The sequence below is a fragment of the Trachinotus anak genome, unplaced genomic scaffold (genome assembly GCF_046630095.1).
Source record: "Trachinotus anak isolate AG129_WGS33_773 ecotype Australia unplaced genomic scaffold, CSIRO_AGI_Tana_v1 ptg000026l, whole genome shotgun sequence".
In the NCBI taxonomy this organism is placed as follows: domain Eukaryota; kingdom Metazoa; phylum Chordata; class Actinopteri; order Carangiformes; family Carangidae; genus Trachinotus; species Trachinotus anak.
The window spans coordinates 5,983,167-6,009,240 of record NW_027273877.1 but is presented as its reverse complement, the minus strand read 5'-3'; the positions used below and the strand labels follow the sequence as shown (position 1 = coordinate 6,009,240).

At 41.5% G+C, this 26,074-nt stretch overlaps 1 protein-coding gene and 1 long non-coding RNA gene across 8 annotated transcripts in view; one reads left to right on the top strand and one right to left on the bottom strand.

Moving 5' to 3' along the window:
* The window catches only part of LOC139609929 (sodium- and chloride-dependent GABA transporter 2-like), a 120,483-nt gene extending 95,419 nt beyond the window's left edge, over positions 1–25,064 (top strand). For 2 of the 7 annotated variants that reach the window (XM_071464994.1, XM_071464993.1), the window contains 15 exons: positions 1,737–1,895; positions 12,825–13,069; positions 13,364–13,498; positions 15,265–15,405; positions 15,505–15,595; positions 15,713–15,845; positions 16,535–16,669; positions 17,489–17,592; positions 18,084–18,208; positions 19,066–19,178; positions 19,324–19,461; positions 19,600–19,702; positions 21,796–21,896; positions 22,323–22,493; positions 22,622–25,064. In XM_071464994.1, coding sequence (XP_071321095.1) covers positions 12,856–13,069; positions 13,364–13,498; positions 15,265–15,405; positions 15,505–15,595; positions 15,713–15,845; positions 16,535–16,669; positions 17,489–17,592; positions 18,084–18,208; positions 19,066–19,178; positions 19,324–19,461; positions 19,600–19,702; positions 21,796–21,896; positions 22,323–22,493; positions 22,622–22,777 — 1,860 coding nt within the window. In that variant the 5' untranslated portion in view covers positions 1,737–1,895; positions 12,825–12,855 and the 3' untranslated portion in view covers positions 22,778–25,064. Of the gene's footprint in view, positions 1–1,736; positions 1,896–2,014; positions 2,125–7,223; positions 7,367–9,935; positions 10,105–11,523; positions 11,911–12,009; positions 12,730–12,824; positions 13,070–13,363; positions 13,499–15,264; positions 15,406–15,504; positions 15,596–15,712; positions 15,846–16,534; positions 16,670–17,488; positions 17,593–18,083; positions 18,209–19,065; positions 19,179–19,323; positions 19,462–19,599; positions 19,703–21,795; positions 21,897–22,322; positions 22,494–22,621 lie in introns of those variants that run through there. The other 5 variants (XM_071464992.1, XM_071464996.1, XM_071464995.1 and 2 more) reach the window with 5 other exon arrangements.
* On the bottom strand, positions 2,009–11,851 carry LOC139609930 (uncharacterized). Its single transcript, XR_011685413.1, has 3 exons — positions 11,741–11,851; positions 2,393–2,542; positions 2,009–2,096 (listed from the first exon to the last, which is right to left on the bottom strand). It is a non-coding gene; the product is annotated as an uncharacterized lncRNA (long non-coding RNA).
* Positions 25,065–26,074: the final 1,010 nt, after the last annotated feature.

Here is a 26,074-nt window from a genome sequence, read left to right as displayed (position 1 = left end):
CTCTCTCTCTCTGGCTCTCCCAGAGAGAAAACCACTGAGGTGAAACAGATACAGGCCTAATTGGGGTTTTACAATCACGTACACAGTGTGCAGGATGCATGCACACACACTGAGCTCCACATCGCACTCCAACGTGAGAAGCCAAAAGCTTTAAGCAGCACTGGCTGACAGACAGGTAGCTCAAGTCTTGTTCCATCAGTCACGCAGATTTATATGTATGAGGACTTCTTGTGCTGCCAGTAGAACTAACTAATAAGGGAAGGTTTTTCCTCACTTAAGATAATTATCAGTGGTTCTTCAAGTAGTTGAAGAACTTGAAGTACAAGTTTCTACCTGGATTTCAGTTTCCCACCAGACTTTTCACTCTTTATGCGCACTAACCCTGCCTCTGCCCTTCCTCTGACAACATCATGAGCTGTTATTCCCTGAAATGTTGCTGGGCAGTGTTCATCATGATTCCAACTAATTGTTCTGAGGTCCTGACCCCCCCCCCAGCTCTGAAATGACAGGTTTCCTCTCTGAGTGCCAGACAGCAGGACATTAAGATGACGCATAGGCCTTCAGGTGCTAGTTTGGCCTTCCCTGGCCAGCTGACCTACATGAGAGATGACTGCAGCCACACCTGGCAGAGTAATATCTGATTTTAGCTGACAAAGTAAAACATGATTTTGTGGATTTGTATACACTTAATAGCAGTATGAGTCTTATTCATTGTGTAGTGAAGTAAATACATCTGAAATTGACATTTAAAGACAATCTTATTGACCAGCAGCACCCACCGTTTCAGCGCCTTTGACTGTAACAACCAAAATATGAACTTTAAGAAGCATCTAGAGGAGAGAAACCAGCAACGCAAAGTGACTTTTCAAACCCTTTAATGGAGAATGAATGAATACATCTGTTATCGTAGAGTAAGAGCTGTTTTCTCACTTCTCTGACACAGTGCAGGAGGACGTATGCTGAACAGTCTGTCGTTCTGGTTCATCAGGGCTCACAGGGCTGTGGTTGGGCGGGGTGCAGGTGAGGCCAAACAAAGCATTGATGTAGATTCCACTGTTAGCAGCTGTATGCAAAACAAGAAGTGAAGTTATAGACAATTCAGAAAGAGGAAACAAAGTGAAAAAATAAAGAAAAATGGGAAAGAACAACCGGACATTGCAAAACTGGGAAATAAAAGTTGAAGCTGTAATCATATTATGAGCTGACAATGAAAGCTCAGCATGTTCTGTCATTTACTGTTTCTCATGCCATTTGCATTTGTCTGTGTCACACCAAAAAAAAAAAAAAAAAAAAACAGGTGTTGGATCCAAAATCAAGTTAAAGGCAAGAATCAGATAAAAGATCTGCACACTGTGCCAGACCGGAGCACTGTGCTCCCAGTAATTTTAATTCAGCAACATTTTGATGTACAGGAGATCTTTGTTGTAAAAACGATAACTGGTATGATTTAAACATTCCTACGAGGGCAGGGCTTCCAGCTTCACACCCCACCCAGGTCCTGTTTAGATGATGCCAATGTTGTTTAATATCTATGTAAATGCACATTCATTCCCCCACACCTTCACATGTTCACACGTGTTTAATCACTTCAACGTCAAGTAGTCAACCTCATCTTTTCCTGGGTTACATAAGGAATCGCTGAAGAGGCTGTTGCTGGAAATTAAGGCTGAATTCATATCTTCAGTCTGATCAGTTCTAGCTGATTGAGTTTGTTATATTTTACCATTTTTTAACAGAAACAGTCATCCTTCCATGAAAATGATCACAATGCTGTCAGCTCCACCTCCCTCATCTTATGCACCTGTGATGTCGTCAGTACTGTCAGCATGCATTAATGCAGCAGCCCTCCTTTAGGACAAGACCAATGTTGAAAAGTGAGTCTGCAAGCCCCACAGGTGAGTGAGTCATTTTGGCTGTGTGTGAATATCTGTCTAGATTAGTTTCATTAAAAGTCACAGCTCGGCAATGGACCCCACCCTCGCCCTCAGACTCACCTGAATATCTAGCCAGTTAACTCCTCCCACCTGAACCATGTATATTTCTTTTTGCTCTTTGAGAAAACACTCTTCCTGCAATGACTCATTTCATCTAGAAGACTGCAGAGAGAACACAATATAACCACTGGTAGGTGCACAATATTTATATAAGTATGGATTTGTGTATGTGAGTGTGTTTCAGTTTTTATCTGTTTAGGCAAATGTGATAGAAAGTTGAACAAGTAAATGAGACATGTTGACAGAATGTCTGCAGTCTCCAGTGTAATATAATATGTAATATAATTCAACAGTATAGTGGATAGAATAACAGTCCAAAAAATATTTGATGGCCATAATCAAAACACTGATACAGCTTGAGGTAAAACAGTTTGTGTTGTTGCTGAAGTCATTCTTACAGCAGAGCAAACTGGCAGCTACAAAAAGCTGAGTCATTCTCAGCCTTGACACATGTTACGTGGGCTTGTTCTCCGGTGTGCCTGACTTCTGTGTTCCACTGCTGTCGCCCATTGTTGTGGTCGTATCACCTCCAGTCTCCATGGCCACACCTGCATGACAACGCAAAATGTCAGTTTAGTCAGATTATCAGCAACAGTAATAATGTGATCCAGTTATGTAACAATAAAAGCATGAAAATAGTCTTATGAAGGTTCAAGTTGGACTCTCAGGGGTACTTACTGGTTCTGGTCCAAAACCCCCATCAGTACAGAATTTATGTTAGTTATTATTTATTTGACGTTAACACCTGGCTCTGCTTTCCCGAGTCTGAATCTTTAACCACGTACTGTAGTCACTGGGTTAATAAATACAAATATTAAACTGGAGCCCATCAGAGAGTGCATACTTTGACCAAACCTGCAGTGATATCAACAGACAGACATACGCTTCCTTACTGTACATACTGGCCCTTTACAACGTTGCAGACAATTATTTAAGGAAATAAAAACCAGTTTTACACCACAGAATATCCCTCACTGTTGTTGCCATGAAGTGAAATTTAAAACAGATCTAATTCAGTGGTAAGTTTACCATGAGTATGCTAAACGAGGTCGAGACATCTGAAAGTGGCAATAGACTACTTCAAGTGGTCTTAATGTTGATGCCGCTGTTGCAGAGAAGAATGCAGCAGGTTTTAAGCACTGCTCATGTCAGAAAGGCCAGCACCAGGAAATGTGTTATTTGATTTAGATTATAAAAAAGACAATGACTTGTTTGTTTGTGGTTGCTAGTGGTAGTGTTAGCAACAAGGCTACTGCTATCAGCCTGGCTAACATCCAAAGCAAGAAACAACCATGAGAATCCCAATTTGAACTAGAAACCCCAATCTCAGTGCTATGATAAAGGCAGAGTAAAACACCTGGGTGTATTAATAAGTAACCTACTTGGGGGAAGCTACTGATAGGTATTAGGGAAAACAAAGCCCCTAACCTCTTTCTGCTCTGGTTGCACAGTGGCAGTCACACTATTGGTTGCAAATGTTGCAATATGTTTGGTAGATATTTCCCAATAGCAGAAGTTTTGCTGACATTATTACTTTTCTCTGCTTGTGCTGCTGTGTTACACTGTGTTGTAGCCTCAAAATGACCTCTTATAATATATGACACTGGTCACATAAAGACAGCTTAAGTGACAGTTGCAGGATTAAAGAGCCAGAAAGTTAAACTGACTCAGTAAGAACAATACCTAACTAAGGCTGGGTAACAATTGCCATTGTAAGCTAATGGTCATACAAGACCAAGTAAGACTGTGTCAGCAAAACCTCTGAGCGTGCTGATGTACTGCCGATAGATTAGACTTTCCCTTTTTAAGAGAAGGTTATTGTTTATTCTTACCAAAGTGACATAGTCTTACTTTAAATGACCAATATTTTTCCACTCAGCGACCAACACAAGATACTGTAGGCAAACACAATGACACAATGCAATCAGTGCAGTTTGATAAAGATGCTGTTATCAACAGTCCAGTGTTGGTTTGTAGTCTAGCAGTTTTTTACTAATATTACAGGTTCAATAACTCATTTATACCCAAACAAGGGAGAACCATCTTAACCAATGTCTGTCAAACATCAGCTTACAATGTCAGTAGCATCAGTAAATAATTTCTTTAGAAACTATTTGAAAGAAGGTTATTTACTCTTGCGGTCTATGGGATAACCTGCAACCTGTCTCTCCCGAATGTGAAACTAAAGGCAAGAATCAAATGAAAGATCTGCGCACTGTGCCAACCGTTCCCAGTAATATTATTTAAGCAACATTTCTGATATACGGGAGATCTTTGTTGTAAAAAGAACAAAGTGTGAGCATAGTTTTTGCTATGACCTGAACCAGACTGGATCTTGAATTTAACCTTTATTTCAGAGCAAAAAGGAAGGTCATGACCAGTTCTGTTTCAAAAATCAGCAGTTTTCTTGTTTTTATTATTGTTGAATGTTTTGCCCTACACTCAGATCATCTGTGTGCATTGAGTTCAGTGTTAGTTCAGTCATTCTGTTGGACTATGTTAAAAATGAAACCCATATTAAACAAAACAAACCAACAGTCAGTTACTTCCCTAAATGTTCAATATAATGGTGTAAATCTAGAAATCAGTGAACACTGCTCACAGCTACAAGCCATTGTTATTGTGCAGTTTCTCTAACAACATGGTTGCTAAACTATATATACTATATATATAGTGTGATGTCATTTGTGTTACAGCACAAGTGTTTTATTTGTGGTCCCTATTTAGCTGCATGGACTTTGTAATGCCTGCCAAAGTTGACAACGGATGTTTCCAACCCTTTCTTGTGATCCGACCACACTGCTGAGGCAGCTACTTGGATCTGGCAAATCCAATTTTCTGTCATCACCATGTGGTAGGACTTTGGCCTGTGTTGAGCAGTCGGGCCCTTTTGATGGGTTGTTGGCAGGAGCATTTAACAGAATAACTGAAACCAGTAACAAGGGCCCTGTTTTCCCCCAGCAGCACTGAACAGTCGCCAAGATCCCCGTAGTTCCACTGTATGTCAGCGGGGCGAGGAAAAACCTGATGCTACAATGTGTTTATGAACCACATCCTTCACTATGATAGCTGCAGGAGGCTGGGGAGGCTAAGGAGTTGTGTATCAGATAATTAATTGATTTGTATTTCCATAATATTATGTGGTCACTTCACTGTAGACATGACATGCAATCTAGCTCGCTTTCATCATTGTGCTTGTTATTCAATGTCCTGCCCTCCACTTATTCATATCTTTGCAAAAATATGATGGATTATCTGCCTATTAGTCATACTTGTCTCAGTGTCTTTTCAGTATCAGAGCAGAATAACAGATGATCAAATCACTACAATATTCATTGCCAACAAGCAGCTGCATCTTAGTCAGGGCTGTAACCAGGGTGTTAGTAACCCACTCACCCAGTCCCCCAGTCCAGCTCCACCTAAGCCCTCTTTTTTTCACCAACCCCCCAAAAGGTCTGTAAAAATGTCAGTCAAACTTAAAATACAGTCCATGATTTACAGTACAGTGTAATTTCATTGTATTAATCAGGTAGTGATAAAATACTCCCTGTTTTCTGCTGGTACTTAAATGTAGGAAGAAGGAAGAAATTGTATTACATCATTTACTGAGTACAGCAGTGTACTAATAGGCGACTTAACAGGTTAATCACCAGCCCACTGCATAAGAGAGTTCCCCTCCAAGTTTATGCTCTTTGGGTTGACTACAGTGTAGTTTCCATTCCTTATAATAATGGATGGTAAGTAGTAGTTATAGTAGGGTAAGGTTGGAGTGCCCCAACAGAAATCCTGACTAGCTTTTACAGTATGTCCACCCACAGTATAGCTACAATAAAAAACATACAGATCATAAAATACACGTTATGTTCCTACACAATAGTCTAAATGTTTTTAAAGCCTTCCCCACAGCGCAGGGAATATAATTTTTGTGGAAAAATGTGAAATACCTTTATTTTAATTTATGTTTTTGGCCTCATAAGAGTTTTGATGACAGTAAATGTCAGAATCAGGGTTTAAAAACGTAGCACTCTACCATGTGTAATTTGTGTGTAACTGTAGAATGGAAACTCCTCCTCAGGTGGTTAAAACACTCACATTCCCTAATACAGTACAGAAGACATGACCTTGGTGTCCTCACTGATAGCTACAGCTGCGATTTTTCATCCCTCACCTCAGTTGGTGTTCAGCTTATCATGTCAAATTGATGTAACATACCAAGAAATGTTTGCCAGTAAACTGGCCGGTCAGAGAGTCAGGGAGCCCCATGACAAATCCCCGGTGGAGCAGTGTTTCCCAAGAGCCCCTTGACCGATGTGCTTAACCTCAATTACGTCTCTCGGCATCCAAGCGTATGCATTGGCCATCTATGGGATGCAAAACCTCGCCAGTCAGAGCTGCCAAGTCAGCAGAGAACGCAGCAATAAAATAATCAAATCTGGTTATAATGGAAGCGATGGCCTGTAATGATATAATTACATTGCAGGTCCCCCATGACTTTGCCATGTGCACAACAATGGAAATATGTGGGGTACTAGTCAGTGATGATTAATCAAATTATTATTTTTTGGGGCTTAAAATAGCAGCTTCCATCCAGTGAATTCATTAACTTGCCTTCAAAGTTGGTCTCCCGCAGAGTTTTCTTCATGGCTTTAATTCTCCACGGGGATGAAAAACAGGAGTCTTTCTCTTTGCTGTCGGTGATGGGGGGGGGGGGGGGGGGGGGGGGGCTTATTATTTGATGTTTTGAGATAATCCAGCACCGCATTCCTCCCTGGGGCAACCTCAGCTCAGAGTGTGAAGGTCTGGGAGCCTCAACCAGATTAGATGTTTAAATCACTGTACAGCTGAGTTGCTGGCTGGAGACTTTCACACTCATTCATATGCTTCTTTTGCAAAGTCTATCTGATCACCACAGGAGTCTATATAGCATCTAAAAGTTCTTTTCACACAAGTCTTACTGTATCAAACACTATACTTATATCTTATATACAGTTGGTGTTAAATTTAACTTCCTAGTTGTCACACTGGTAAACCATGATGTTAACATTGTTTGGTTTAAACATAGAGAGCGTTGTTTTTATTGCTTGAGGATAGATGCTAAATGTAGAGTGACCACACTTATAAAAGTCCCATGATGTGATCATTTAGCCCCTGGCTTCAGGCTCAGTGAGCAGCAGGAATCCCAGTTTGTTTAGCTTGCCTTGATTCGCCTCAGAGCCTGGTTCATCACAAGCAAGGGCTGGATTGGCGAGGGAGACGCAGGGTCGTACTCACTTTTCTGTAAAATGATCTGGACGAACAGGGTCTTAATTAATCCACCTCATTAAGGTGCTACATTGAAGGCTTAGTGAGACTCCACATCCACACAAACAGAGGTAAGTTCAGTATGAGGACAGGCTGAGTCTTTATTGAGAATCACATCCTCAAAAAAGCTCACTGTACCATTCTATTTGCATGATATTATCTATTTAATACCACGTAGGCAAATGAGCTGTGTAACTATATGTGATTATAAAAACTTTGTGCATTGTTGCCTAAAAACAAGTGGGACTCATCCAATTAATTGACCACCTCAAGAAACAAGGTCTTCAGATCTAACTAGTCTCAATTCAAACAGAGGCATCTGTATTTTCAGGAAGCGCTGTCCTCTAATGAATCCAGACTTATTTAGTTCAAGCAGTCAAGACAAGCTCTTATAATTATTTTTTAAACAGCAGTTGAATAAACTGTGCATACTGTGCTTACAGAAGGTTGGTTACCTGATTATGATGCTAATGCAACCACCAAAATCTGGATCTGGATCTGGATGAGGTGGATTAAAAGTGGTGAATTGAGGATGCAGACATGAACTGGACTGTCAGTCTGTTTTTATGAATCACATTCTTGGTGTATTGTGTTTGTTTTAGTTTCGGAAGTTGGTTTAAGCAGGTTATGATGCTCTGTTCTGTATTTTTCTGCCCTCCTTTGTTCCAGCGATGGGTTGGAGAATATGTTGGCTAAAATATTAAACAAACAGCATGGCATTTGGGAAATATTCGCTCTCTTGCTGAGACTTAGATGAGAAGATCAGTGCCACTCTCACTCTCATATGCTAACTATTCAGCTAGAGCCAGCAGACTGTTAGCTTAGCATGATGACTGGAAGCAGGGGAAAATAGCTCGCTTGGCTTGGGATCGCTGGTTTTCACCACAATCTATCCCAGAGAAAGACTCAAAGCAACCACAAAGAGAATCAAAACAACTGCAAAGAGACACAAAAACAACAACAAAGAGATGTAAAATTATGCAAACCCCCCATAAAGCGATGTAAAAAAGCTATACAGACAGAATGTTTGCAAAAAGATGCAAAACAACCACAAAGAGACACAAAACCACTACAGTGAGTGTGTTTTGAGTCTGTCACAGTCCAGCCATGGTTAGCATGAATTTCTACAGAACTTCACTGTACACATAAAACTGTTCATTAACTATATACACCATTTGACTGTAGGAGGGCTGATATGATTGTGGACTAGCCTGTAAAGACAGCTTAGGTTACACTTTGTTTGCATTTAAATATGTCAAAAAATTATCTATAGACACTTTGACCTCTTTTTGTCTTTCTGTTTCATAATGTAAAAGACGGGATTCGGATATTTCAAGGCTGCAAATCTCTGACAGCAGCACGAACGCCTCACGGGACTATCCAGTGTGGTTAAAAGACATATGTAGGGAATTGCCCCTCAAAACATTCCCATAAAATCTCCAGGAAAGATTATCAGCACCAAATATCTCGCCTACCACAAGCCTCAGGGGAGCCCTGTGCAGTGTGGACATAAGGCCAGAGGTTACATTTAAATGACTCCTCTTTTACAAGGTATGTTTTTCACACAGGTTGAAGAGGAAGGGGGGTAAGCCACAGGAATGTTTACCAATTTAGGACATGGAAAGTAGAGTATAGGAAAGGAGTAAGGAGTTAGAGGTCTGATGGTGACCACATCGGGGCCTCCTCTTTCAAAGGGTTCAAACGAGGCAAGAAGACCACTTTAATTTCTTACGGTGTTTGACCTGAATGTTGAGGCAGCTGATTAACGTGTCTGGAAAAAAATTAGAATCATCCTCCAAACACTGAATTACATTGACCTTTCTGGTCTGATAGTTGGCAGACTGTAATCAAATAGATGGTCTTATGTTGTCAAACATTCACAGTGCCGAAATGGGGCGTAAAAATAGAAAATCTCTCTATTAACACATAATCATATTTCTCTCAGGTCAAGTCATTAAATCCCTTGTTAAGTTTTGGTTCAGCTTTTCATTAATTACTTGAATATAAACAGAAACCAAATGATCACAGCTTTTAGAGTAGAGCAGCTCTTCTGGAGTGTGCTTATATTTCTCCAAGCCACACTAATCCAGCATAAGTAGTGTGCTGTCACTTTAGACATATGGCTGACACCCAGGTTGGCTTACAATGAAGGATCAGGCAAGTGTTAGGTGTCTGTTGGATGGCACAGTGAACCTGAGACCTTCAGCTTGTTGGATGATCTTTTTAACCAATCCCAAAACTTGCAGACATCAGTAACACACACTAGCAAAGAGAGGTGGCTGAACTCTAAATCGTTTAGCATGATGCAATGAAACTGCACAGTAATGCTTAATATCAAGAGGCTACAACAGGGAAAAGATTGAATACTGGTGAGTGCAGCTTCCTCTCGGCACAAGTTTTAATATTAACACCTGACTCAAACCTTTGCATTTGGTTGAATGTGTCTTTTTGTGTATAATGAAGCCCTTGGCTCTGCTGCAGGTGTGTAATATTAGCACTTGTTTTTCTGCATGCTGTGCTTGTACATTTGCATATTTTTGCACTTTCTTCCTGTTCATAGGGAGAACTTGAAGCAGATGACATAATAAAAACAATTTTTTTCCACTTTCTATAACACCCTACAGTCTTGCTTCAACAACAAGATAGACACAGGCTGGAGGAGTTTCACAGTGCCTACCACTGTATATCAGTGACCCACTGCCCTGGATGCCAGACACCATTAAAAGCAGCCATAAAGCACGCAGAGATTGTGCACAGCTACGCCTGGTCTGAGTTACACACCGTGGCACCACATTCACAGGGGCTGCAGGTTTGTCACGGCAGAACAATGGCGACTGTATTGAAGGACCCTTAACACTGGGGTTTTATTTGGCCCCTGGGAAGCAAAGCAGCAAAGCAGAGTCTGCAGTCCAAGAGAATATATGCAGGCTCTGTGTGTGTGTGTGTGTGTGTGTGTGTGTGTGTGTGTGTGTGTGTGTGTGTGTGTGTGTGTGTGAAGTGCACACGTGTAGTTGAGAAATTAGTGCATTGTATGATTGCAAGACTTTTTACCGTTTCCTGACTCTTGACCTTTGACTTCTTGATTTTCTTGTGAGAATTTCCTCTTCTAATGAGGCAGAGTGAAGTGAATTATAAATTCATATAGGAAATAATTTCAGACTTAAGCTTGATAGAAATATAGAAATGTCTAGAATATAGACATTTGCAGTTGCAAAAGTTACAGTAATTCTAATACAGGTTGAAACTGTATATAAAGGCTGATCCTGAGTTTAAACTTCAATGATTGTGTTTAAATGTCTAAAAAAGTAAGTAATGCAGCAGATGAGTTGATAAAGATACGAAAAACAGATGGTGAGAGTGGAGAGCCTTGTTCAGTCCCCTGCTGTAGATGTAGATTTTTTTTTTTTTTTTTTTGGTTGGATGAATTAAATGTCCAACCAAATTTCTGGTATGCACAGTATTAATGATTTGCTATTTTGGAAGCCATAGGCACCACAGCTTTGGGTGTTAATCGTAAGGTTTTAGAAAGTCTAAGGTTTTCAGAAAGTTTAATGATTATGATTAATTACAGAATAGTCCTCCAAGCTGAAACACAGGTATGCATGTGTGCATATACCTGCAGGTCAGAGTACAATGTCCTCCATTTTTGTATGTGATTTATAGACCTAGTAATGTAACCTAATATGTCTAAGCATAAGAATGCAGTTTTCTGAATGAACTCATTAGAGCATAGTGTTTTGTTTTTTATGTTTTTTTACTGTGGCTATAAATGCTCAACTGCAATGACACAGCCCGTTAAATGTGCTGCAAGCTGCGCGAGGTGGCCTAAATGGTTAAGACGCCAAGACCATTTACAAGATAGCGTTCCTAACATGGAGTTAAAGGCTGGTGTTGTTCTCAAATTTCAGCTATTATGCACGAGGACAATAACAAAACACTATATATGCACAAATAACAGGGATTTTTAGTTCTATTATTATTATTACTACTATTATTATTCATTGCAAAGTAGCCTAGACTATAAATGTTTGTAAAGCATTAGTTTATTCATTTAATGTTCTATTGTCATGTATTTGTCCGTTTAACAGAACAATACAGTTTTGGGAAGGGGTTGGGAGGGGCTGGGGGCGTGCTCTTAAGCCTTATACATCACAATTCAAGGAGGGGCGAGATTTGCAGCGGAGTAGAAAACTGTATTCATGGAGGCAGAGTCATGAACCACAACTGCTGAATTCATGGCATAGATAATGCCTTATTTTGTCATATCAGTAGTAGCCATTAGAACTACTTCTTAATAATGTCTATCAAGTCCATCAATAAAACACACTGTTCATAGCCATGAGAGTATTAAGAAATGAAACAAATATAGTTATTCAAAATGTTGTCGTTTTGTAACACCAGCAAACACTGCAATGCCCATAATGCCTTGTGGTTCATTTTGTAACCTGTTCATCGCTGATGCAAATCCATGCGCCGGGGTAGACCCAAATACAGTCCCTGTCAGGGTGCACCGGCCGGCAGCCCCTCACTCACGGCTGCTCCTAGCCGGAACAAACCATTCCATCACCCGGACACGGGGGTGGTTGCGGTGTAGAGAACTACAGGAAACGCAGAGGTAGGCTGTGTAATGACGAATTCGCTGCTATTTTTCATTTCATACCGCGTACCAAGCGAGGATTAATTAACAGTTTCGGCGGAAATTATCGATGGTGGCAACTATAAAGCATCGTGAGACTTCCCCACGCCTCCGCTGTCCAATTCCGCACTGATAGCGTAGCGTTATCCTGGATGCGTTTCATGTGTGGCATAATGTGTAGGAATAACCATACGTACAGATTACTCTTGTGTTGTTGCAATGTAGTTATCCCCTTGTTGGTTTCAGTTTCAGTAGCCTATCAGTGATGGTGAAAGGTGGCTTATGAAAGGCGCGTTATGTCAGTGTTATTTGGTCACATGGCACAGCAGGGTACAATGTGGAGGAAGAGTGAGACTCAAGTTTCTCAAGGTTATGTAAGATTATGTATCAGTTAAAAAGACAAATTACACCTAAGCATGTGTCTGCCTGTACCACAAAACAATCCCCCAATAAACTGCGTGAAATTACCACATTAAAACCATGGAAAGATCATTGTAAACTCACAGAGATCCCTATGTAAACATGGTTGTAATATGATGGAGACAGAAGAGACAAAAAAATGTTAGTTAAATAGATCTTATGAAAGTTACAAAATGTTATGAAAGAAAAAATCCTCAGCCAGAAGCACAAGATGAAATGAGCCAAATTTAGGCCTTGGGTGTGCTGCAGAGAACAGATAAAAGACACACACCCACAAAAGTTCGTCCTTGAGACGCACATCACAGATAAGTGAGGCAGCCAGACCAACTGTCAGAAAATACACCCGCATTCTGGTTTTTCAATCCCAGCTGCGAAGATGTAGGTGAAACCTTGTTGCTTGTCCTCTATCTGGTTCAGCGACCGTGCCTTTTTACACTATGTATCAACCTGCTCGGTTTCTCTTTTCTCCTCAGGGGTGTGTGTGTGTCCCTGCCTGAACCAGTCATGACCGACCAAGTACCTCCTCAGCAGGGGGACCCGCTGCTCAACAAGCTCCACCAAGGGAGCCCCCCCAGTGGGAAAGACGCCACCAAAGATAGCCTGCATGCCAGAGGCCAGTGGGCTAGTAAGGCTGAGTTCCTCCTGGCTGTGGCAGGGCAGATCATCGGGCTGGGCAACGTCTGGAGGTTCCCTTACCTCTGCTACAAGAACGGAGGAGGTAAAGCATGAGGGATAGCTGAGCAGGGGGGAAGAAAATAGAAAGTTATCATTCTGTAAACTGTGTCTTTGTATACTCTGCTTACCCCCCTCAGGACAGATGAAAACACTTCTCCAAAATGCGTCCATTACACTTATTTTTACTATTTTAGGTAGTTTTATAACAGTGTTGAGGTTAATTTGGGATGATTACATGGTTATAGAGTTCAGATTATAATGAAAACTAGGGAAAAGCCTTTTTCAGGGTTAGATTTTTGGTCCTTAAAAGCATACCAACTTGTGTGTGTGTGTCCAGGTGTGTTCTTTGTACCTTACCTGTTGTTCCTGGTGCTGTGCGGTATCCCCCTGTTCCTCCTGGAGACCTCCCTGGGACAGTACACTAGCCTGGGAGGTGTCGGCGCCTGGAGGTCTATCTGCCCATTATTTGGAGGTAAACTTCTCTCGGTCTAACATGTGTAACATCATTGTAACATGCAGGTTTTGTTTAGGGCTGCAACTTAGAAAATTATGCAAGTCATGTATTTAAAAAAAACACATAAAACACATTGATTATGAAAAAATTAAACACACATAGAGACAGCTGCAGTGGGATAATGGCTTTAGTGTGTGGTAGCCTGTCTTGATGCCTTTTCTAAAGTCAAAAACTGACTTTCTCTCTCTTCTACTTTCTCCTTTACTTTTCTTTGTCTTTCTTCCTAATCGTCCTCCTTGCAGGCACAAGCATTCAAAGCATTCCTGTGTCCACATCAATACAAAACCCATATAAACAGTGTGTCCGCAATCAGAAGATTTGGCACTCTGTGCTAGCTGCATGCGTGTGCGCTTCATATTGAATCTCAGCTTGTATATTAAAACAACTTAGGAGCGCTGAAGGCAACACGTTCTCTGCCTGCCAACAAAAACACACACTTGAGGCTGAATGCCATCCTCCTATCTAAGCAAAGGGTCATGGTTAAGCATTAACTTAACACACAATTACACCGGTGGAACAGAACCTGCCCTCATCCATGTGCTGTTTTTTTTTTTAAGAGAAATAAAACACTGTGTGAAGTTATCTAAGTTGTACACATGATCCTGGATAATCCAAACCCTTCAGGGCTGGAAGCTGTACAGATTGCAGGGGTTTACAGTTTTGTTTTGGGCCACCCATACGTACCAGTTGAGGACTTTGATCTCTCAGTCTGCTCGGCTGTTTTATTTATAGATGCAAACAGATGTGAATGCAAACAGCAGCAGTCAGTATCCATGCTGCCTTGAGACACAGAGTAGATGCTGTAAATCTTTTCACTGACCCAACTGTGATTGGTTGCTAATTAAGAAGCAGTAACTTAGTCGCTACAGAAGCCAAGCAATAAAAACGGGAATTATATTTTTGTTTTAGAGGGATCTGACATGACCAGATTTATAAAATGAGTTACTTGGTTCCTACTCTCCCCAGCCTCTGTGTAATAAACACGTTTCCCTATACAGAGACACTACTTTGCCTTTATTTACAAAAATGCAAATAGGTTTTAATTCATATCACATGATCTTCCATGACATGGTAAACTCCAAATACTGAGCAGACCTTGTGGTGAGATTGTTGGGGCTACAGGGCACTGCTTTGTCTGGCAGCTGCAGAATAGTTTCAGTCTTTGCTCAAGGACACTTCAGCAGGGTGGAGTTTTGCCTTTAGTGGGTTTAAACACCCTTCCACTTGGATAACCTTACACACCAGACCCCTTAATGAAGAATGTAACACTGATAATGGTTCCTAATAAGAGTACAGTTTGGTTTACTTCACCCAGTCTGCAGTGTTAACAGACATGCCCCGAGGGCGAATATGAAAGAAGTCAACCATGTCAGATATACAAACAGTGAAAATCTTCTGTAGGAATTCCTCACTGCTCTGCACATTTGTTGTTGTATCACCAGATAAAGGCCTGAATTTCATTAGAGCATACTACAAACAGCTATTTGTCTTTGCAAACAGCCTACGCTTTCTAACCCACTCAAGGCCTCATAAGACCACCATTCATTCCTAATGAAGATGTACTCGATGTGGGCTGCAAGTCGAGTGTCTCAGTAAATGGATGCTTTCATATGAAACTCAAGAGACTTGGAACAGACGACGGCTATTTATGATTATAAATGGATATCATTTAAAGATGAGAGCTGCCACACCTTGTCTCTGTCTGTCTTCTCATATGTCTGCAGGGCTTGGTTATGCCAGCCAGGTGATGATCCTGCATGGCTGCGTGTACTACATCGTCATCCTGGCCTGGGCTCTCTTCTACCTGTCCTACAGCTTCCAGGCGGAGCTGCCCTGGTCGCACTGTAACAACACGTGGAACACTGGTCAGTAAAGACGGGAAATTAAAAGCGTCTGTCGATGCAATTTGAGGCGGCTTTGTAAAACTTTAATGGTTAACTAGGGTCTATTGTGTGTGTCTGCAGAGGCGTGTGTATTGTTTGACCACAACAACCAGACAGCCAATATGAGCAGCCTGCCTGAGAACGCCTCTTCCTCCGTCATGGAGTTTTGGGAGTGAGTGCCTTGGTCTCTCTCACTGGTGGTTTTTCAGGATGTTTATCATGCAGTTCAGAATACCACCTGGTGTAAGGCATTAACAGCAGTGTGTGTGTGTGTGTGTGTCTGTTGTAGACGAGAGGTGCTCCGCCTCTCCAGCAATTTGGACGAGCTGGGTCCAATCAACTGGAAGCTGGCTCTGTGTCTGGCCATCGTCTGGCTCGTCTGTTACTTCTGTGTCTGGAAGGGAGTCAAGTCCACCGGAAAGGTGAGCAAAAAAACACACCAGTCATCACGCAGCATGATGCCTTCACTGACTTCCCCTCCAAGTCTGGGAAGTGTTTTCTTTCTGACATGAGGATTTCACCAACATCAAGCAGAAGCAGGAAACATTTTGAAACAAGTGAATCATTTCCAGCCTTCAGAGCAAAAGACACTCCTTATAACTCCAGAACTTGCCTGAGAATCTTGATATTTTTAAGTTTTCTTCAGTATCAAGTGTTTCAGTGATAGTTTTTCCGTACATCTATGAGTACATTGCAAACGGCAACTGCTAATAACTAATTCGGCATACTTTTAGTGGTGCCAGCTTGACAAAATGTTTACCCTAATGTGCTTTCATTTAAAATAAGCCAGGCCATATCCTGTAGAAGTGACTTGCACAAGGTCGATCTTGTGTTTTTTGAAACAGCAAAGTCCAGAGGGGTGGCAGGGTAAGAAACAGAACATAAATCTTCTTCTTTCATATGGCCAGCAAATGAAATAAGGGACTGGGCACTGCAATTATTTTGTTGTGTCACCACCACCATCTGTAAACAGGTTTAAGACTCCAACTTTCCAGGATTCCCTCTTTTAGTATTTCATCCCTGTTTGAGGACATCACAGACATGTCCTTCCTGTTTTCTCTGTCTCCGTGCCGTCCTGACCACATCCCAGCATGCTGTGTGTACATTCTAGGTGGTGTACCTGACAGCTACCTTCCCATATGTCATGCTGTTTGTGCTACTGGTGCGTGGTGCCACCCTGCCTGGAGCGACCCAGGGCATCATCTACTACCTCAAACCCAACCACACTCGCCTGGCGGACCCTCAGGTACAAACACACACATTCACACTTCAGATGACTGTGCAACAATAAAAACATCTGTTATTCTTGTAGTCATTCTTTCAGGTGATATAGTGGCTCCTATAAGAGATACAGACCTGAAAGTGTTTGTTCACATGAGAAAACAATTTTATCAGGAGAGAAAAACTAGGCCAGTTTCTCAAGGTTAGTATTAACAGATTAACTGGAGTTAATGACACACATTGTCCTCTCATTGTAGATAATATGTAACATCGGTTTTATTTCTTTGTGCACACGTCTTTTTAAATTCGTGTAAATGAAAATGGACTTCCTCAGGAATTTGCACTTGCCTGATATTTAAAATTTTAAAAAGATGAAAGCATTGCAAGTAAATACAGGTATTCTGAGTTGAATGAAGTGTTTGACAAGATCAAGTATCGATCACCAAAGCGCACTGCCCGCAATACAAGACACTGTGAAGATTTAAAAGAGTCTAACAACCTCTGTCACTGTACAGGCCGCAGGGATGATGATGTAGATTTTCTGACTTTTATAAAACTTTTCCAAAACTTTTTCCAAAACTTATGTTCACACTTTTCATCAGTCTTTTTATTTAGTTCAGAGACATATTTATTACATTATGCGCACATGGAAATAAGATGTGTCCAGAAGTTTGCATCTTACCACCAAACACACATTGTTCTTTTACACAATAGTCACTTTTTAGATCTTAGAAATGCTGTTAGCTGCTGTTGACTTGCCTCATATCTGTCCTTTCATTTTCTCCTCCCTCTCCCCCTCTCTCTCTCTCTCTCTCTCTCTCTCTCTCTCTCTCTCTGTCTGAAGGTATGGATGGATGCAGGTACCCAGATATTCTTCTCCTATGGAATCTGCTTGGGAAGTCTCACAGCCCTGGGCAGTTACAACAAATACAACAACGACTGCTATAAGTGAGACACTTTGTCACACACCACTACAGCACAACCACACAACAGCTTACACAACTCCTTAAGCTCCACTTCAGACAAACCATATTCACTTGAAATGTAAGATGTGAGCTCCCACTGGTCAGATGGCTTCCAGAAGGAATGGCTGGAATGGAGAGAGAAAACACACTGATACAGCCACACCTTAAAGAAAAGCCCTCGTTGCCATGTTTCCCACACTCTAGGACTCCCACATACACACACAGACACACACACACACACACACAGAGCCAAACTCTTGGCTTGTGTTTACAGTAACAGGCCACAGCTCCATGATACAAGGCCAGAGACCAGAATCAAGACCTCACTGTCTGCCCAGCTTCACTTTCCCCATAAGAATATTTTATTGTTCCATTGCTTTAATGATTTCTCCTAATTCCACATGTACTTCTTCAGGCTGTGTCCTGCCATAATGCTAAAGTAATTTCCATATGTGTGTCTGCGTGTCCTTCCAGGGACTCTTTCCTGCTGTGCCTCTTGAACAGCACCACCAGTTTCCTGGCTGGTTTCGCCATCTTCTCTGTGCTGGGCTTCATGGCTGAGGAGCAGGGCGTGGACATAGCCACCGTGGCGCAGTCAGGTGAAACAGGGTTTAGAGATGTTTGGGGAAAAGGGCTCAAGGGAAAACAGAAAAGAAGCTGATCTCTTAGCAATGCCGATAGAGTTTTCCTCCTTAAACACTGCTGCAAACAAAACGAGACACAGTATCCACATCCTCAAGCTTAGCACCACCTAGGCAAACAGATTTTCCTGTTCTATATTTGGTTTTTGTCATATAATCCTATACAGACCAAAACCAACAGTAAATTAATTTTACTGACAAGTCTGTGTAGCCAGCTCGCAAAATATCTTTTGCCCCTGTGCCACAGAGCTCCATTTCAGTCTGAAAACTATTAATCTGTCTTAATCCGCAGCTGAAAATAGTCCTGAACAAATGTACAATTTACTCCTGTTTGAGTAACGTTTGCTAAAAACTACAGTGCCCAGCTGACTTAGGAAATTACCCAGTCTTTTTTTTTTTTAAAGTTATATTAGATATAATTAAATATATGTGACTTTTTGTTTTTTTTACTGTAAACCTTCAGTAGGAATGAATGGGCACCAACAGACAGGGGAGAGAAGCTGGAAAGTCTTAAGAGAAAGACAAAGGAATCTGTGGTTTTGGTCTTAACCATTAAAATAAAAAGATTTGATAAGATTATTAATAAGATTACTCAACATTTCATCATTTATGACCTACTTGAGCTGAAAATAAATGTTTTTTATATATTTTTTTGTTATACTTGGTTACGTTTTTTATTCTTATATAATGTGATAAGTATAAGAAATAGGATTTGACTGGATAAGCAGAATCAGAATCCATAAAATTAATCCAGTGCCCAGCTGTTTATGTTTGAATTGTTCCTCACATTTTCCTGTGGTGATATGTCCTCTCAGGGCCTGGCCTTGCCTTCATCGCCTACCCCAGAGCTGTAGCCATGATGCCTCTACCCCAGCTCTGGGCTGTGTGCTTCTTCCTCATGATCATCATGCTGGGGCTGGACACACAGGTAGACGCGCACACACACACACACACACACACACACACACACACTGACGTTGATGAATTACTTTTGATGGAATTGATGTATTATGTGTAGTATAATGTAAAACTGGTATCTCACACACTGACCCTGTCTCCCCCCTGACACCCAGTTTGTGAGTCTGGAGGCCCTGATGACGTCGGTGACTGACCTGTACCCTCATCTGATCAGACGAGGTCACCGGCGAGAGCTGCTGCTGCTGTTTGTCTGCGTCGTCTGCTTCCTGATAGGGCTGATCATGGTCACGCCGGTAGGTCACACTCAGGATGGAGGATGTGTGTATGATGTGTGTAGGCGCATATGATCTTCCAGCCTGTTTGGTTCTAATGTTGTGAAATAATGGAGTTTTCTCTGTTTTGGGTGGATGTTTGTTTCCACGGCGATGCAGGGAGGTCTCTATGTGTTCCAGATCTATGATCACTTCTCCTGCAGTGGAGCCAGCCTGCTGCTCCTCTCCATCTTCCAGTCTCTGGCCATCGGCTGGGTCTACGGTACGAATCCCAGCTCCTCTCCTCTCCTTCTTCCTTGACTTTCTTTTACTTCTTTCCCCCTCATTTCTGTTCTTCCTCTCCTCTCCTCTCTTTTCATTCTCTTTTGTCTTTGATTGTCTCTCCTCTCCCTCCTTTCTCTCCTTCTCTTTTTTCTTTATGTGCTCCTTTAATCTACTGAAGACCAATTTTACATGTAGACTCTACCCTGTGTCTGAATTTAATTACTTTCTGTTGGAGCTAATTAGTCAGACAATAGAACTCCATTCTGCCAAATTAGAAAATGCCTAAGTAAATCTTGACAATTGTTGTCAATTGTTTTAAAAAAATATGTAAAAAACACTTTTTCATCACTAATGAAAGTAATTCCTGAAATCGGATAAACACACTCAGAGTCATCCAGTCCACTTCCTCCCCTCCTTCTGCATTCCACTTGGAGTCACTAGACAGTATATTAACATGGCTGCAGCTACCCACTGTTGTAAGGAGACTGGCTCCTAGCCAGGCCCCTGTCTGTCTCCTCTGGGCCCTAAATCAGCCCCCGGGCCCCGTCGCCGCTCAGTCTCAGTCTGGCGGCCCCAGGAAACCTCAATCCCAGCCAGACCTGAGGCTCTAAAGCATTTACAAAAACATTGTCTGTTTAAGTGTGAGATGGGTGGAATGTAACATGTGCGTACATCGGGATAACACAAATGAGCGCTACTGCGTTTAGACTATTAACTTTGTATTTGGCAAAGAATTAAGAGCCATAAAAGCTGTGAAATGTGAAAAAGAGAAGCGCCATTGTAGGTGATAGCAAATAAGTGTCAGAGTAGGTTAACGGAGAGCGTGTGTTAGTGTGTGTGGGGGCATATGAATACCAAAGAAGCCTGTTTTTACAGCTCTCCCAGCAGTAGGTGAGTGCAGCAGCAGAGAAGAAGAGAGGGTTTTAAGTGGACTGGCTAACACAGGGGTCAGGACTCCACTGTACCTTTCCCCTCTCTTTTATAACTGTGGGATTTCACAGTTTTTTAAGGACTCTAACATACACTAACACTCTTCTGTCACTGGTTACGTGGTCTTGAAGGAACTGGGATCTAAACCCCGGGGAGAAAGGAGACTCTTACTGGTACCAAATGAGTCATGAGACACGACATAGAAAATATGTAGTAACTTGTAGTTTTTAAATACATGTAAGCAATGGGTAATAATTCGTTTTTTATGTATCTACTGTATATTAATAAAAGTAGGATACCACAGATTCTTTTACAGTTAAATTTCCCCTTTACAGTCAGCAGTTGAACTACATCTTCTCCTATAGTCTCTTACTATGACTACTGCTGTGGTAGCAGGAGAGATCAGGACTGATACTGTAAGTGCTACTACCCATGACAGCAATGGTGGCATATTTTATTTATTGTGAAATGTTAATAAATTCAGAGAAATGTTTTGTTTTCTTGCAGCCTGGGTCTTATACAGGTAGTTATGACCTTTGTTGTTATAAGGTGTGTTAACATTTAATTAACCAACTACATAGCAGAGATCTGGTACATTCGAAACATCACTAAAATGGATTTCAGTAGAGTGAGCAGTCGGGCTGTATGTAATAATATGGAAGTGAAATCAAACGTTGATATTATAATTAACTTATCTAATAGATGTAAAAGTCTAATAGATGTTTTTCAAGCTTGTTCCCTTTTTAACTTTGGCGTAGCGTCACAATGATTTTGTGTATTTTACCACACAAATATCTTAATTTCCTGGAGCTTACAGCAGCATTTCATGGTCTTCATGAGCAGACTGACGTTGTTTAGATACTAAACAGTTTTCCTACCATAACTGTCACCACTTGTACCGTTACCACTATTACAACTACATCTCACTACGAGTTGTACTACTCTCACTGCTGTTGTTAATCCTGGTCGTGCTGCTACACAATGTAAACAATAAAATAATGTTTTCTTCTTCAAGGCATTTTTCTAGTATTTTCTCTATAGTGGTGAATACAAGGCAAAAAAAATCAAACCTAAGTTGGCCATCACCACCAAAAACAACAAACCAAACCATGATGTCAAACCAAACCACAACCACTCGTGCTGCTCTTGTTTTGGCCACAGGAGCCGAGCGCTTCAGTGCCAACATCAGGGATATGACCGGCCACAGCCCCCTGCCTGTCTTCAAGCTGTGCTGGAAATACTTGACCCCAGCTGTGTGCACTGTGAGTGACCCCTCCCTGCAGACCCGCTTTCACACTGTTTAGTGTCCGCTTGCTGTGAAATAGTACACACATAAACGCATGTTTGGGATTTCATACAAATTCCTCCTCCTGTCTGTCAATCAGTCAACCACCAATGACATGTGTCCATCAACGGTGTGCATCCTGAAACCAGACATCTGTTCTAAACACACTGAACACACATAAATTACTCACATTTTAACCAACTATGGAGGTGACAGGATACAAAATATACTCTTGTAATTTAATGGGAAGATATAACAATATGTGCAAACATGCAAAGCCATGTAATATTACACATATATGTCATGTAGCGCATTAAATGTGTGATGTAAAATGTAGTTTTTTTAGGCTTTAGTCATTAGAGTTCAGTCATCAGAGTCCCGTCTGTCTCTCCCTCTTCTTCAGGCCACCTTTGTGTTCTCCCTGGTGTGTTGGTCTCCGTTGAGCCTGGGGAAAGGCCTGGTCGCTCCAGTCTGGGCCACCATGCTGGGCTGGCTCCTTACCTTATCATCCGTCTCCCTGCTTCCCATCTGGGCCATTTATGCCCTGGCCACCACCCCGGGAACCCTGCCGCAGGTTGTACCATCATGCTCTTCAATCTGTTTAGTCCCACGTGCTGTTGATAATGTATTATCAACCTAGAGAGTGACAAGGATGTGATGAGGTTAAAACACTTAACTAACTGTGACCTTTTGACCCTGCAGCGCTTCCAGCGTCTGTGCAGCCCTGCCAAAAACACCTCAGTGGCCTTCAGCCACTTCTCCACCAACGGCTCAGCGCCCCCTTACAGCCTCACACTGCCTCTCAACGTGAAGCCAAAGGAGCCGCTCACCGACGTCATCCAGGATCACATGACTTGATGATGGTCTATGATGATGTAACATTGGATGCTGCTTACCCAATCAGGTGTGGTGAAGGAGGCGGTCCAGGTTGGAGGTAATGCCACGTGGTCCCATATAAGGGGCTGGATCCTCGTTTAATCTTATATTATAGACTGAAAAACCTCCAAGTCTTAGGAGCCTTCACTTGTAGCCTTTTTACCTGAATTTGGAGGCGTATCCTCTGCAGCCCACAGTATCCTTATTTAATTCATTATTTAATTATGTTCAGGCCATTTTTGTCAGTTCATAAAGATGAGAAATATCAGGTGATCATGTCATATTTACCTGATATTGGCATCCATATGGTTATCTTGAATTACAACAATCAAAAAGTAGAGAAGGCTAGGAATAAACTCCACTTAAAATCTCCACTCACTTATTTTCCATTATTTTGAGCACTTATAGGACTTCTTGTCCACGTAGACTTAAAGGTTTCTGAAAGCTACAAAACAAGTGGACCTTTAGTGGAGATTGTTTTAGACATGTAAAGTTAAATGCATATATAGATATATAGATATAGATATAGATATCAGAAAAACAGTGCCTATGATTAAAACGCTGCATCTGCCTGGTGTGGACGCAGCGTTAGTTTTGCTCTCTTTGAGGTTGGATCTTCCTTCTTAGGGAGGAGGTTTAGGCTCAGTCTCCCTCAAAGGGTCCAGTCCTGAATTGGGACACAGTTAGCTTTACCTTTAAAGACCTGCCCCAGCCTCTGTTACCACACAACCTGTTTGCACTGTTCCCGTGTACCAGATTGGATTATTGTAAAACAGCACACACTCCATCTCATGCGTCTTCTTTTTTCTTTACCAGTTTAATCGCTGTATTTGTGGACCATTTGATGACAGCCCCTTTAGCCATCCAATGCAGCATCAGTTCTCGTTACAAAGTCCTCGACTCTACTCTCTATGAGAGATCATTGCTTGTGTTAGCGCGTGTGTTTAGCTTTGATTCTCCATTTAATATTTCTTTTTTGTTGTGTTTAGGTGAAGGTGTCATCGGAAATGACTCAGTGAGTCAGACGTGTTTCACATGTATTTTTCTGAAATCACTGTATCATGGAGTTGGAATAGATCATACTACGCCTTACATCCAGAGCAAGTGGTGCTAATGCAAGAGTTGCATTAGCTAAATGCCACTTTTTACTGCCAATATATCAAGAGCTTAACTTGATGTCATGGTTCTCTCTTTATCACTGACAAACTGAAATGTGCAGTAACTGTTTTCATTCATTATACGTACTGTATCTGTCTTTGAAAAAAGGGCAGGAAAGTTGATTGTACTTATTATAGTTGTCTGTAAAGTTTCAAGTGCAGTCTCTGCTTAAGTAAAATTCATTATATCTTTGCACTATACCAAAAATATCAGTTATCACGCTGAGGAACATGCAATCAAAGTATCTGAATCAGCACACGTTAATACAATATTACAAAACTGCTGCTGCTGCATAGACAAACTGATTTTTTTTTATCCTGTAGATCAGATGTTTGTCTTAAAACATTAGATTTTGTTAAGAAACTAACTTTATATTTAAATTGCAAAATAACTCATGCCACTGCAGTGTGATTGTCTTTGACTGTGACATGCAGGAGAGTAGAAAAGAGTTAATTACACCTATGCAGTGTAGGGATGTTTATATTTCAAAAGAAGATACAGTATGTGAAATGTTCATAAAAATGCGTTAAATTCATAATGTTTCCCATGTATCATTTACAGTACCATCACTTCAGACTTTTATAATGTCAGACAAGATGATATTTTAAATAATTTACTTTACTTTCTTCCTTTTTTTATCACCGTAATGTCTCGCTGGGAAAATCTCCATTAACGCACTGTACTTGCAAGTCGAGGACAGAATGTACTCACTGGGAAACTTCAGGATGAGGAATATTTCTTCAGCAGACATAATGTGTTTAATATGTTTGAAGATAGATAAGTCAAAGGTTCTCATCCAAACTTGAAACTGCTGTTGTTCAGACTTGGATCAGAGTTTTTAATGTTTGTTTTTTTTTTTACAATCCTTTCAAATGCTCCTCTGAGATTAATTTAATGAAAAGCAAAGTGTTAAACCCATCTGGTGTCTTTTGAAAGGTTTTAATTTACTTCAGCTTGATCCAAGTGTGCTATCATCTCTGTTTACAGGTGTATACTTGTGCCTTTTTTTTTTAAAATGAGCTATTTTACTTTTGTATGTGTACCATTATTTTCTTTTCTAAATGAATATATATATATATATATACATGGTGGATAAAAGAGTTTGTGTTGATTGTGTTCATTTCGTTGAATGTGTGTGTGCAGGTGTGTGTTTTTGCTCCCCACAGCAGACCTGTGGTTGAGGCTAGCTGTCACCCGGGAGATGATGCTCTGTCCCTCTGCACCGTGGTAACAGATGCTAAGAACACACCTGGTTTCTACGCAGAGAGAAAAGAGAGATGGAGGAAAGACACACACACACACACACACACACACACACACACACAAAAACAATCACACACACACACACTCCATGAGCTGTCACAAGAACAAACGATGTGATCGGCGTTCCCTTCATCTGGAGCATTTTCATCCTGATGGGAATTAGTGCTTTAACATCCATAAGGGATAGAAGAAAAGGATGAGGAGGATATAGATATAGTATAGAGGAGGATGGTGTGTGTGTGTGTGTGTGTGTGTGTGTGTGTGTGTGTGTGTGTGTGTGTGTGTGTGTGTGTGTGTGTGTGTGTGTGTGTGTGTGTGTGTGTGGAGGAGAGGGAGTCATGGAGACTAAAGATGGAGGGAGAGTAGCAGCGCCGGGGGGAATTCTGACACCACCACTTAGATGGAGCCTGGCGGTTATGTAAAAGGCTCGGCTTGTCAATTAACCCTATTGGATTCCCTCCCCTCCCAGCCACCGTAGGAAGTGGGCCGGTCCCGCACACACGTGGCTCAGCACGCGGGGTCCACACACACACACACACACACACACACACAATTTGTTTTGGTGACGTGCTATACTGTATGCAGCCTGCTTTGCACGTGTGATCCGGGTTACTGTGTAATTGTGTGTGTGTGTGCGTGTGTGTATGTGGATAACGGGGGCGGTTTATGTCCATATGGTTGCTTTGGCATACATCTCACTTTCAGATGATGTGGATTAAAAATGATCCAATGGGCTGAGTGTGTGAGACTCAAAGAGGAGAGAGGAAGAGGGAGGGAGAGGAGGACATTGTAGGGATGTGAGCCAAAGCGTGTGTGTGTGTGTGTGTGTGTGTGTGTGTGTGTGTGTGTGTGTGTGTG